At 40.6% G+C, this 15,009-nt stretch overlaps 1 protein-coding gene across 7 annotated transcripts in view; it reads left to right on the top strand.

Annotated features, from left to right (window-relative positions):
* The window catches only part of AMN1 (antagonist of mitotic exit network 1 homolog), a 67,028-nt gene that overhangs the window by 42,717 nt on the left and 9,302 nt on the right, over window positions 1–15,009 (top strand). For all 7 annotated transcript variants that reach the window (XM_017848946.1, XM_017848952.1, XM_017848947.1 and 4 more), the window contains one exon: window positions 5,881–5,992. In XM_017848946.1, the coding sequence (XP_017704435.1) occupies window positions 5,881–5,992 (112 nt within the window). The remainder of the gene's footprint in view (window positions 1–5,880; window positions 5,993–15,009) is intronic.

Below are 15,009 nucleotides of genomic sequence, written 5' to 3'. Positions count from 1 at the left end.
GATGGGTGCTGACGAGTTGATGGGTGCAGCACACCAACATGGCACAAGTATACATATGTAACAAACTTGCACGTTATGCACATGTACCCTAGAACTTAAAGTATAATTAAAAGAAAAGAAAAATACAAAAATTGGCCAGACATGGTGGCTCACGCCTGTAATCCCAGCCCTTTGGGAGGCCGAGGCAGGTGAATCACGTAAGGTCAGGAGTTCGGAGACGTGCCTGACCAACATGGAGAAACCCCGTCTCTACTGAAAATACAAAATTAGCTGGGTGTGGTGGTGCATGCTACTCAGAAGGCTAAGGCTTGAACCTGGGAGGTGGAGGTTGCAGTGAGCTGAGATCATGCCATTGTACTCAGCCTGGGCAACAAAAGCGAAACTCCATCTAAAAACAAAAAAAAAAAATTAGCCAGAGGTAGTGGTGCATGCCCGTACTCCCAGCCACTCGGGAGGCTGGGGTGGGGAGATCAATTGAACTTGGGAGGTTGAGGCTACAGTGAACCGTGTTTGTAGCACTGCACTCCAGCTTGGGGAACAGAGTGAGACGTTGTCTCAAAAAAATTAAAAAATTATAATATTAAAGAAAAAAAAGATCGACAAGCTCAGTACAAACTTACGTTACAACATTTAGCAAATATCATGATCGTTTCTGAAATCTCTGTTGATCATTGTGTTCCTCATTTTGTTTATTTTATCCTCAGCTTTTAATACAATTCCAGATATGTGGTAGTACCTCAATAAATGTTATCACATTTTGGCCTTATATTACAGTCATTTCATAAGTTTTCTATAAAATCCTTATAATTAAAATTTAATTTGCAGTATAAAATTTCATTTATTAATAAATATTTATTAAGCATTTACTGTTCTAGATCCTGGCATATCAGAGAACAGACTGTCCATATAATGTAACATACTTTACTTGTTTTTTATTGTTGGTAATTCAGATTGTTTCTGGTTTTTAACTATTATAAATAATTATATATTGGGACAATCACTTTTCCTTCCATTGCTATAATGAACTCCCCAAAATGGAACAAATGGATTAATAGGTATGAATACTTTTTTAACAGTCCTAAATTGTTTTCCATAAAAGTTATGCTATGAGTATGCAATTTCAGTAAGACCCTAATCTGCCAGAATTATTTTCTTTTTTTAATGCCTTCATTTAATTGTGTTGTTGTTGTTGTTGAGACAGAGTTACACTTTGTCACTTAGGCTGGTATGCAGTGATCTCGACTCACTGCAACCTCCACCTCCCAGGTTCAAGCGAGTCTTCTGCCTCAGCTTCCCAAGTAACTGGGACTACAGGTGCAGACCACCACACCCAGCTAATTTTTGTATTTTTAGTAGAGATGGGGTTTCACTGTGTTGGCCACGCTGGTCTTGAACTCCTGACCTCAGGTGATCTGCCCACCTTGGCCTTCCAAACTGCTGGATTTGTTCTTTTTCTAAAATAATGTTACAGCTGGGTGCAGTAGCTCACGCCTGTAATCACAACACTTTGAGAGGTGAGGCGGGTGGATCACTTGAGGTCAGAATTTGAGGCCAGCCTGACCAACGTGGTGAAATCTTGTCTCTACTAAAAATACAAAAATTAGCCAGGCGTGGTCGCACACACCTGTAATCGCAGCTACTCGGGAGGCTGAGGCAGAAGAATCACTTGAACCCTGGAAGTGGAGGTTGCAATGAGCCAAGACTGCTCCATTGCACTCCAGTGTGGGCAATAAGAATGATACTCTGTCTCAAAAAAAAAAAAAATAAAGTAAAATAAAATAAAATAATGTTACATCTAAAGCCATGCTCAATTATTCTCCCTTTCTGCCTTCAGAGGTAACCACTATCCTAAATAGGATTATGTATCTCTCCTTGCATGTTTGGATACCTTTTCTTTTTTTCCTTCCTATGGACTCTGCTCAGACAGGAATGGATACTTTTTCTATTATGTATAAATCCATAAATACGATATAGCCTTGTTTTATATGTTTTCAAATTTTACATAATAGCTTCATAATATATGTCCCTTTACAATTTATGTTATTCAAAATTATGTTTTCTGAAATTTTTCAGGTGTAATTGAGGTATAATTTACATACAAGAAAATTCATTCATTTTATGTGCATAGTTGGATAAATTTTGGTAGTTGTTATACAGCCATATAACCACCACCACAATTGATATATAGAACATTTTCATCACCCTAAAAAGTTGTCTGTTTTCTCTGTGGTTTTATTTTGTTTTTTTGTCTCTAGTCCTTTGTACTTGATCCTCTTCTGTGACCCTCTCTTAGGCAGCCACTGATTTACTTTGTCATTGTTTTGACTTTTCTATAATTGTATATAAATTCAACTTTATATAAATATAATTTTATGTAAATGGAATTCTGCAGAATATGATATAGTATTTTGGTTTTTCTTTATTTTACTTCCTTCACTTAGCATAGTGTTTGTGAGATTGATCCGTGTTGTTGCATATGTTATTATTTCATTTCTTTTTTTTTTTTTTTTCCGAGATGGAGTCTCGCTCTGTTGCCCAGGCTGGAGTGCAGTGGCACGATCTCCGCTCACTGCAACCTCCATCTCCCAGGTTCAAATGATTCTCCTGCCTCAGCCTCCCGAGTAGCTGGGAATACAGGTACGTGCCACCACACCCAGCTATTTTTTTTGTATTTTTAGTAGAGACGGGGGGTTTCACCATGTAAGCCAGGATGGTCTCGATCTCCTGACCTCGTGATCCACCCACCTCGGCCTCCCAAAGTGCTAGGAGTACAGGGGTGAGCCACCGCACTCAGCCCCTTCTTATTGCTGAGTAGTATTCCATAGTATGGATATGCCATAATTTATTTATAATTTTACCATGTGATGCAAAGATAAATAGCTGGAATTTAATTAAACTTAAAAGAGCTTTTGCATAGCAAAAGGAACAGTCAGCAGAGTAAACAGATAACCCACAGAGCGGGAGAAAAATCTTCACAATCTATACATCTGACAAAGGACTAATATCCAGAATCTAGAACAAACTCAAATTAGCAAGAAAAAAGCAAACAGTCCCATCAAACAGTGGGCTAAGAACATGAATAGACAATTCTCAAAAGAAGATATACAGGGCCGGGCGCGGTGGCTCAAGCCTGTAATCCCAGCACTTTGGGAGGCTGAGACGGCGGATCACGAGGTCAGGAGATCGAGACCATCCTGGCTAACACGGTGAAACCCCGTCTCTACTAAAAAAAAAAATACAAAAAACTAGCCGGGCAAGGTGGCGGGCGCCTGTAGTCCCAGCTACTCGGGAGGCTGAGGCAGGAGAATGGCGTGAACCCGGGAGGCGGAGCTTGCAGTGAGCTGAGATCCGGCCACTGCACTCCAGCCTGGGCCACAGAGCAAGACTCCGTCTCAAAAAAAAAAAAAAAAAAAAAAAAAAAATATACAAATGGCCAACAAACATAAAAAATGCTCAACATCACTAATGATTGGGGAAATACAAATCAAAACCACAATGCAATACCACCTCACTCCTGTAAGAATGGCCATAATCAAAAAAATCAAAAAATAATAGATGTTGGTGTGCATGCAGTGAACAGGGAACACTTCTACACTGCTGATGGAAATGTAAACTAGCACAACCACTATCGAAAACAGTGTGGAGATTCCTTAAATAACTAAAAGTAGAAGTACCATTTGATCCAGCAATCCCACTACTGAGTGTCTACCCAGAGAAACAGAAGTCATTATACGAAAAAGATACTTGCACACACATGTTTATAGCAGCATAATTTGCAATGGCAAAAATGTGCGACCAACCCAAATGCCCATCAATCAACGAGTGGATACAGAAACTGTGGTAAATGTATGCAATGGAATACTACTCAGCCATAAAAACGAATGAATAAATGGCATTCACAGCAACCTGGATGGGATTGGAGACTATTCTTCTAAGTGAATTAACTCAGGAATGGAAAACCAAACATCATATGTTCTCACTCATAAGTAGGAGACAAACTGTGATGATGCAAAGGCATAAGAAGGACACAATGGACTTTGGGGACTCAGGGTGAAGGGTGGGAAGGAGGTGAGGGGTAAAAGACTAAAAATCGGGTTCTGTGTATATAAATGGCCAACAAACATAAAAAATGCTCAACATCACTAATGATTGGGGAAATACAAATCAAAACCACAATGCAATACCACCTCACTCCTGTAAGAATGGCCATAATCAAAAAAATCAAAAAATAATAGATGTTGGTGTGCATGCAGTGAACAGGGAACACTTCTACACTGCTGATGGAAATGTAAACTAGCACAACCACTATCGAAAACAGTGTGGAGATTCCTTAAATAACTAAAAGTAGAAGTACCATTTGATCCAGCAATCCCACTACTGAGTGTCTACCCAGAGAAACAGAAGTCATTATACGAAAAGATACTTGCACACACATGTTTATAGCAGCATAATTTGCAATGGCAAAATGTGCGACCAACCCAAATGCCCATCAATCAACGAGTGGATACAGAAACTGTGGTAAATGTATGCAATGGAATACTACTCAGCCATAAAACGAATGAATAAATGGCATTCACAGCAACCTGGATGGGATTGGAGACTATTCTTCTAAGTGAATTAACTCAGGAATGGAAAACCAAACATCATATGTTCTCACTCATAAGTAGGAGACAAACTGTGATGATGCAAAGGCATAAGAAGGACACAATGGACTTTGGGGACTCAGGGGGAAGGGTGGGAAGGAGGTGAGGGGTAAAAGACTAAAAATCGGGTTCTGTGTATACTGCTTGGTTGATGAGTGCACCAAAATCTCACAAATGACCACTAAAGAACTTATGTAACCAAATACCACCTGTTCCCCAAAAACCTACGGAAATTTTTAAAAAATTAAAAAATAATTTTATCATTTGATGGACATTTGGGTTGTTGCCAATTTTGGACTGTTAGGAATACTGCTACAGACATTTGCATGCAAACCTCTGTGAAGACATATGTTTTCATTTTTCTTGGGTAAATGCCTATGAGTGAAATTGCTGGGTCATATAGCAAATACATGTTTTTTTAAATACAGTATCTTTATAAGATACTACCATACTGTTTGCCAGAGGGTCTGAACTAACATGTTTGAGATTTATGTCTATTAATACAAGTAGATATTTTTCATTTTAGCTGTTTTCCCTTATTCTATTTATAAAGCATTGATTTTCCTGTTCTCCACTTTTTTTACCATTACAAGTAATACTACAAAAGGCGTATTTATAAATTGTTTCCTTGTGCACATGTAGAAGAGATTCTCTGTAATATATATCAACAATTGGAATTGCTGGGTTCTGGGGCATACTCATCTTCAGCTTTAATAGATATTACACATTACTTTATAAAATGTTTGGGGCCGGGCGCGGTGGCTGAAGCCTGTAATCCCAGCACTTTGGGAGGCCGAGACGGGCGGATCACGAGGTCAGGAGATCGAGACCATCCTGGCTAACATGGTGAAACCCTGTCTCTACTAAAAAATACAAAAACTAGGTGGGCAAGGTGGCGGGCGTCTCTGGTCCCAGCTACTTGGGAGGCTGAGGCAGGAGAATGGCGTAAACCCAGGAGGCAGAGCTTGCAGTGAGCTGAGATCCGGCCACTGCACTCCAGCCTGGGCGACAGAGCGAGACTCCGTCTCAAAAAAATAAAATAAAATAAAATGGTTGGGCATTTAACTTTTTAAGCTGCTCTGTCCAAATTACTTCAGACTTACATTCGTCTTTTCTATACACTTTTCTTGCAAGTAGATACCTGGTTCTTTTGTATCAGAATGTTTCTCAGAATTGTTCATACTGTTGTTATAGATCTTTGTCTTCATTTGACTTTATTTTCTTTCTTTTTGCATAGGAGATTCATATGGGACATTGTGTAAATCTGACTGATGGGGCTGTAGAAGCTATCCTTACTTACTGTCCTCAGATACGTATATTACTCTTCCATGGATGCCCCTTGATAACAGGTTAGTGCGTTAGATTGCTTGGGTTCAAATCCTGGCTTCATCTTTTACTAACTGTGTGACCTTGAGTACATTACTTAACCCATTTCATTATTCAGTTTCCTCATCTGTAAAACAGGCATAATGAGAGTACCTACCTCATAGGTACTATGTCATGATTATCTGACAATTCTTTTTTTTTATTATTTTTTATTTTTTGGGAGACGGAGTCTCGCTCTGTCACCCAAGCTGGAGTGCAGTGGCGCATTCTCAGCTCACTGCAACCTCCACCTCCTGGGTTCAAGCAATTCTCCTGCCTTAGCCTCCTAAGTAGCTGGGACTACAGGCACATGCCACCACGCCAGGCTAAGTTTTTTTGTGTTTTTAGCAGAGATGGGATTTCCCCATGTTGCCCACACTGGTCTCGAACTCCTGAGCTCAGGCAATCCACCTGCCTCGGCCTCCCAGAGTGCTAGGATTATAGACGTGAGCTGCTATGCCCAGCCTCTGACAACTCTTTATATGATGGCCTTGCACATAGTAAGAGCTCAATAAATGTTAGTCATGATAATGATAAATGAAGGTGGTGGCCAGTGCTCAATAAATGTTAGCTATGAAGAGGATTATGATGGCAGCAGTGGTTGTGTTCATGATATTGAACATGATGCTTTATGTAAACAATAAGAAAATTTCAAGTTTGTATTACATCTATCAAATACACTAAATGACTTGTTAACTATTATCAAACCGCAGATATCAGGATCAGAATAGCTGGGCGCGGTGGCTCATGCCTATAACCCCAGTACTTTGGGAGGCCAAGGCGGGTGGATCACCTGAGGCCGGGAGTTTGAGACCAGCCTGACTAACATGAAGATACCCCATCTCTACTAAAAATACAAAATTAGCCAGGCCTAGTGGTATGCACCTGTAATCCCAGCTACTCAGGAGATTGAAGCAGGAGAATCGCTTGAACTTGGGAGGTGGAGGTTGCAGTGAGCTGAGATCGCACCACTGCACTCCAGCCTGGGCAACAAGAGTGAAACTCCGTCTCAAACAAACAAAAAAGGTCAGAATAATTTGGACTCTTAGACTCTTCACTGGAGGAGAACAAAATAGCAATAGCCTATTTTGCCTGTATAAGAGCCATGGTATATATCCTCCTACCCTAGAAACCGTGGCACCCTTTCATATTACCCCTATAATAGGTCCCACACTGTAATATATACTGGATCTAACTTGTAAATCAGTAGGTATGCCCAGTTCTTCCAGCTTATTTCTCTTATTACAGTGTAAACAATTATTCTTTTTTTTTTTTTTTTTTTGAGACAGTCTTGCGCTGTCGCCCAGGCTGGAGTGCAGTGGTGCAGTCTTGGCTCACTGCAACCTCTGCCTTCCAGGTTCAAGTGATTCTCCTGCCACAGCCTCCCAAGTAGCTAGGACTACAGGCGCACGTCACCACATCCAAGTGATTTTTATATTTTTAGTAGAGATGGGGTTTCACCATATTGGCCAGGCCAGGCTCCTGACCTCATGATCCACCCGCTTCAGCCTCCCAAAGTGCTGGGATCACAGGCGTGAGCCACCATGCCCAGCCAGTCTAAACAATTATTCTGTAGGTTAAGTTATTATCCTGGAAGTTCCTTTGACAACTTCTCTTTTATTTTTAGGAAGTCCCTTTGACAACTTCTTACTTTTATTTTTAGGTTTCCAGCCTTGGTTAAGGCTGTAACCATAGATTGTATCTGGGTATCAGTAACATCTGTAGTGAAGATTAGATCTTACTTTATGCAAAGACATTTCTTAAGAAACTGGAGCCAGCAAGGACACTGGTGGCTGGGTGCGGTGGCTTATAACTGTAATCCCAGCACTGTGGGAGGCTAAGGTGGGTAGATCACTTGAGCCTGGGACGTCGAGGCTGCAGTGAGCCATGATCACCCCACTGCACTCCAGTCTGGGTAACAGAGTGAGACCCTGTGTCAAAAAAAGAAAGAAAGAAAAAAGAAAACAAGAAACTGTTAACTGGGGTTAGCTCCATGGAAAGTTGTAAAGGAACAAGAGTAGGAAAAAAATGTCATTGTATACCCTTTTATATCTTTTGAATTTTATATCATGTGGATTATTTTTAAGCTATTAAAAATTAATTGGTTGGGCATGGTGGCTGTTACCACACAGATGATCCCTGACTTAAAATGATCAATTTACAGTTTTTTGACTTTACAGTGGTGCAAAAGCCATATGCATTCAGTAGAAGCCATACTTCAAGAACCTAGGCAACCATTTTTTTCACTTTCAGTATAATATTCAATAGATTACATGAGATAGTCAACACTTTATTAAAAAATAGGCTTTGTGTCAGGTAATTGTGCCCACCTGTAGGCTAATTTAAGTGTTCTGAGCATGTAGGCTAGGCTAAGCTATATTGTTCAGTAAGTTAGGTATATTGAACGCATTTTCGACTTTGTGTATTTTCGACTTATAATGAGTTTATCAGGGTATAACCCCATCATAAATTGAGAAGCATCTGTAGAGAGAAGCAACAAATACTAATTTTCTTTTTTCTTTTTTTGAGGCAGAATCTCACTCTGTCACCCAGGCTGGAGTGCAGTGGCACGATCTTGGCTCACTGCAACCTCCACCTCCTGGATTCAAGTGCTTCTCCTGCCTCAGCCTCCCAAGTAGCTGGGATTACAGGCTTGCACCACCCTGCCCAGCTAATTTTTGTATTTTTAATAGAGACAGGGTTTCACCATGTTGGCCAGGCTGGTCTTGAACTCCTGACCTCAGGTGATCCACCTGCCTCAGTCTCCCAAAGTGCTGGGATTACAGGCGTGAATCACCATCCCCAGCCTAAATACCAGTTTTCAAGTCTGGAAAATATACTGCAGTGGTTAATCAGATTTTCAAACCAAGGAGTCTTTTGAGATAAATTATGTCATTATAGAGATCACTAGTAACCAAAGATATGTTAACAGATGATGGATTTAAGATAAATGCCTAGTTGGTTTGATTCCAGACACCAGGAAAGCTTAATTACACTAAATGATTAATGAGTGCAATGAGCTTAATCACACTAAATGATTACAATGAGCTGAGATCGAGTCATTGCACTCCAGCTTGGGCAACAAGAGTGAAACTCCATTTCCAAAAACAAAAAACAAAAAACAAATGTGGTTGAGCATCTTTTTTTTCTTTCTTTTTTTTGAGACTGAGTCTCGCTCTCCTGCCCAGGCTGGAGTACAGTGGTGCAATTTCGACTCACTGCAACCTCTGCCTCCCAGGTTCAAGTGATTCTTCTGCCTCAGCCCCCTAAGGCAATCCCAAGTAGCTGGGATTACAGATGCCCACCATCATGCCCGGCTAATTTTTGTATTTTTAGTAGAAATCATGTTTCACCATGTTGGCCAGGCTGTTCTCCAACTCCTGACTTCAGGTGATCCGCCCACCTTGGCCTCCCAAAGTGCTGGGATTACAAGCGTGAGTCACCGTGCCCAGCTGGTTGAGCGTGCTATAGTGGAAATAATTTGAAGTCATGGTATTAACTAAATTTTCATTAAAGAGCAGGGGAAGAATGATCCTTCAATGGACAGCTTTGGAGGGACCAAGGGAGACAAAAGTAGAGTTGCTGTTAATGTTGTACCTTAAGAGCAATCCTTGTTCAACATACAAATTAAAATACCATTATAAGCCAGGCACAGTGGCTCACCCCTGTAATCCTAACACTTTGGGAGGCTAAGGTGGGTGGATCACTTGAGGTCAGGAGTTCAAGACCAGCCTGGCCAAAATGGTGAAACCCTGTGTCTACTAAAAATACAAAAATTAGCTGGGTGTGATGCTGGGTGCATGTAATCCCAGCTACTTGGGAGGCTGAGGTAGGAGAATCGCTTGAACCTGGAAGGCAGAGGTTGCAGTAAGCCAAGATCATCTTACTGCATTCCAGCCTGGCAACAGAGTGGGACTCCATCTCAAAAATATAGAGAGAGAGAGAAAACAAAATTTATAAAAATCTAAAAGATACATGATATAAATGTAACTCACTAAAGAAGCATCTTAGATTTTGTATTCCCCGTATATTTCAGAGCAATTCTATTGGTTTTACCTTCATATTTTTATGTTGGTGATGAGAAAACACTTTACCATTTGTAGGTTTCAGTAATTGAAATAATACTTTCTGGTAGTATTTTTCAAATATACCCCAGGACCCATTTACGTTCTTAAAAATTATTGAGGATCCCAGGCAGGGTGCAGTGGCTCACGCCTGTAATCCCAGCACTTTGGGAGGCCGAGGTGGGCGGATCACGAGGTCAGGAGATCGAGACCATCCTGGCTAACCGGTGAAACCCTGTCTCTACTAAAAATACAAAAAAATTAGCCGGGCATGGTAGCGGGCATCTGTAGTCCCAGCCACTTGGGAGGCTGAGGCAGGAGAATGGCGTGAACTTGGGAGCCGGAGCTTGCAGTGAGCTGAGATCGCGCCACTGCACTCCAGCCTGGGTGACAGAGGGAGACTCCGTTTCAAAAAAAAAAAAATCATTGAGGATCCCAAAGAGTTTTTGTTTATGTATATTTGTTAAATTAAAATTTGTGTTAAAACAGATAAAGTTTTAATAGACATTCATTTTTTTAAAATCATAAATCTGTTACCTAGAAAACAGATATATTTTCATTCAGATCATCACTTTTCAGATCATTGTGGATACTCTTCTTTGATACCCCAAAACTCAGCAAGTGGTAATTTCTTATGGGTTGTTGCAATGTGGAAGTTGAAAACATATCAATGAACTTTTCATACATTTGTGTTATGATCCACTAATCTGTTTTGAATTTTAAGTTGATCTTTACCAATGCATGATTTTGTAACATCATGCACTGGCAGTCTGGAAAATATTGGTTCTCCGAGTTATACAGATCTTTTAAATATTGACACATTTTATTATCCAAAACAAAAATCAATTGTTAATATCATGACTGATGTCATTAGAAAGGTCCTGGATAGCTTTCAAGATCACAGTGGCAGCTATGAGGCTTCCAAAATTCACTTGAAAGCCAAAGCTTTATCACTGACAACCATTTCTGTCNCGAGGTGGGCAGATCATGAGGTCAGGAGATCAAGACCATCCTGGCTAACAGAGTGAAACCCCATCTCTACTAAAAATACAAAAAAGTTAGCCAGGTGTGGTGGTGGGCACCTGTAGTCCCAACTACTCAAGAAGCTGAGGCAGGAGAATGGCGTGAACCCTGGAGGCAGAGCTAGGAGTGAGCCGAGATCGAGCCACTGCACTCCAGCCTGGGCAACAGAGCGAGACTCCATCTCAAAAAAAAAAAAAAAAGAAATGACAGCCTCATTTCTTCTATTTTCATGAAATAGTCTGTCAAGTACTCAAATAAGAATAACCTTACACTGTAGTCATTGTATTAGTCCATTTTCTCCCTGCTGATACAGACATACCCAAGACTGGGTAACTTATAAAGAAAAAGAGGTTGAATGGTCTCACAGTTCCATGTGGCTGGGGAAGCCTCACAATCATGGCTGAAGGCGAAAGGCACATCTTACATGGCAGCAGGCAAGAGAGAATGAGAGCCAAGAGAAAGGGGTTTCCCCTTTTAAAACCGTCAGATCTCATGAGACTTACTTATTATCACAAGAACAGCACAGGAAAGACTTGCCCCCATGATTCAATTACCTCCCACTGGGTCCCTCTCATGACACATGAGAATTGTGGGAGCTACAATTCAAGATGAGATTTGGGTGGTGACACAGCAAACCGTATCAGTCATTCTTTTAAAAAGTAAAAATGGTGTTCCACGAAAAAAGTAACTAGTTCAGTTCACAACCCTGAAAGGGCCTCAGACTATAGAATATGCAGACTATACTTTGGGAACCACTGCTTTATGGTAAAGAAAAATTATCAGTCACCTTCAGCATTTGCAACAAACATAGCATATCATTTTCTGGCCAGGTACGGTAGCTCATGCCTGTAGTCCCGCACTTTGGGAGGCCAAGGCAGTCAGATCACTTGAGATTAGGAATTTGAGACCAGCCTGGCCAATATGGTGAAACCCTGTCTCTACTAAAAATACAGAAATTAGCTGGGCATGGTGGCGCATGCCTGTAATCCCAGCTACTCTGGTGGCTAAGGCAGGAGGATCACTTGAGCCTGGGAGGCAGAGGTTGCAGTTAGCCAAGATGGTGCCACTGCACTCCAGCCTGAGTGACAGGGTGAGACTTTGTCTCAAAAAAAAAAAAAAAAATAGCATACCCCTTTCAAATCACTTCTTATATTTTTGTGTGGTTGCCAGAAGTAGTAGAAGTAGACATTGAAATGGCAGGAGTTCAAAATATTTGGAATAGAATAAAAATATTTTTGACCTGGAAGATCACAGTTGGCAAATGCTGGACTAGGTGATACTGTTACATAAATGATCTAAAAATGACCTTTGGGGCCCCATGTTGTTTACTTCTTCACAGCAACCAGAACTGTTAGCTCAAAAGCCCATCAGCACCAAATCAAATTTTTACACATCCAATTGTTTATAGCCTACATAACCAAATTATTAGCCATCTAGAGCCCACCTGCTTTAGATACCCTGCAAACTACACTCAACATCTACAATCCATAGATAAAAACCCCAGGCCATAAAAGACCCCAACCCACTGCTGCCCTTTGGAGCTCTCTAACCTAGAGACCTCCCAGTCTTGCTGCTAAACAACATCATGACACATACACCCTCTTTAGTCCTCCAGTAATGCTCTTACCCTGCTCCTTCTGGGTAGTGGCCACCCTATATACTGTTGTTGCCTTTGGAAGCTCTCATGCTGTGAGGAACTTCCTGGCATACAAACCTGTCAAAGCGCTGTCCAAAAAGAGCTTGTTGTGTCCCACTGCCACCTTGTGGTCACATCTTTTTCTTTGTTCTGCCCTGAAATCCTTCAGATTCACTACAGTTACATGGTATGCCATAACATAAAACAAAAAGTGTTTATATGTCCAAAAAGTTTGTGAAGTGCAGCATGCCACTATTATGAGTGTTAATTTGTCAAAGACTCTGAGAAATACTATACCTAAGAAACTGTTTAACTTTATGTGTCCAAGCATTTCCAAATTTCTAGCACAGAACACTTTTTTGATTAACCTAGCCAACCTATTGTTATTTTTCTGATCCCTGATTTCACAGAATAGGAAAGTGAGATATTGAAATGTTATTTGTGGCAGGGTGCGGTGGCTCATGCCTGTAATCCCAGCACTTTGGGAGGCCAAGGTGGGTGGATCGCTTGAATGCAGGAGTTTGACACCAGCCTGGGCCACATAGCCAAACCCTGCTTCTATAAAAATTTTTATTTAATTAGCTGGGCATGGTGGTGCACGCCTATAGTCCCAGCTACTCGGGAGGCTGAGGTGGGAGGATCACTTGAGGCCCCAGGAGTTTGAAACCAGCCTGCACAACATTAACTGAGACTCGCTGTCTAATAAAATAATAATAGTGCTAAGACTAGAACCAAAATCTTAAGATATAGTAAAACAAGCACTGATCCCATCCCCACCATCTCTCCAGAACATCGAATAAATCACTTAACTCTTATGGATCTCGACTTTACCTTGTGCATAATAGCCAATTATCATAACATTGAGAGATCTAATATTAGTAATAATGCAAGAGCCCGGGTGTGGTGGCTCACGCCTGTAATCCTAGAACTTTGCGAGGCCGAGGCAGGTGGATCACTTGAGGTCAGGACTATGATATCAGCCTAACCAACATGGTGAAACCCTATCTCTACTAAAAATACAAAAATTAGCCAGGCGTGATGGTGTATGCCTGTAATTCCAGCTACTCGGGTGGGTGAGGCAGGAGAATTGCTTGAATTCGGGAAGCAGAGGTTTGCAGTGAGCCAAGATCATGCCACTATACTGCAGCCTGAGCAACAAAAGCAAAACTCCGTCTCAAATAAAATAAAATAAAATAAAAATAATAATGCAAGACTTCATACAATGTATTCAACCTTGAGTCATCACATCAAAAAAAATAAAATTTTAAATAGTTCATATAAAATGGCTTTTATTAATAAAACTTTCTTTAAAGAGAAAAAAGTTGAAGAAATTTTAACTACGCAGATATTTCTAGTCTTCCCACTTAACCATCAGTACCCCTAAATCTTCTATGATATATTTTGCTAACATCATTGAATGGAAGTAAAGTGGGCTAACATGTTCACCTTATATTTGATTTTAATTTCTTCTTTTCCAAGGAATATAAATGCTGGTTGTGTTTGTGGGGTTTTTTGTTTGATACATGGAAGCCCTTTCTTCTTTCATGGCACCTTATATAACATGATTCCTCTTATATATTCATATGATTGCTCCCATATGAGTATTTAAGACAATAAAATTTATATTCTATAGAAAGTATTTACTATACTTGCATATGCATGTGCAATTATCTTGTTATCCTCAAAGCAACGTGACTCCCAAATTAGCACTGCTCACTGTAATTTCCCATCAGATCTCCTGAATTAACCTATTTTCTCAACTATGTCTCTAAGTATTTATAAAATTTCTTAACCTTGGTCAGACTAAAACATAACTTCACATTATGAATTAGGACTTGAAACTGTTATAAGTACTCTGAGTCGGCTTCTGCTGAAGAGATAAAAACTAAGCTGCTATTAGAAATATGAAAATTATAGTTTTGGCTGGGTGTAGTGGCTCATGCCTGTAATCCTAGCACTGTGGGGGGGGCGAGGCAGGTGGATCACCTGAGTTCGGGAATTTGAGACCAGTCTGGCCAACATGGTGAAACCCCACCTCTACTAAAAATACAGAAATTAGCCAGGCGTGGTGACAGGCGTCTCTAATCCCAGCTACTCGGGAGGCTGAGACAGAAGAATCACTTGAACCCAGGAGGTGGAGGTTGCAGTGAGCCAAGATCATGCCACTACACTCCAGCCTGGGCAACAAAGAGCAAAACTCCATCTCAAAAAAAAAAAAAGAAAAATATAGTTTTATAGTTGTTATAACAGCATGAAAATAATTTTTAAACTTACTAAA

Source organism: Rhinopithecus bieti, unplaced genomic scaffold (assembly GCF_001698545.2).
Source record: "Rhinopithecus bieti isolate Rb0 unplaced genomic scaffold, ASM169854v2 scaffold_32393, whole genome shotgun sequence".
Lineage (NCBI taxonomy): Eukaryota > Metazoa > Chordata > Mammalia > Primates > Cercopithecidae > Rhinopithecus > Rhinopithecus bieti.
This window is presented reverse-complemented; position numbering and strand designations above follow the sequence as displayed.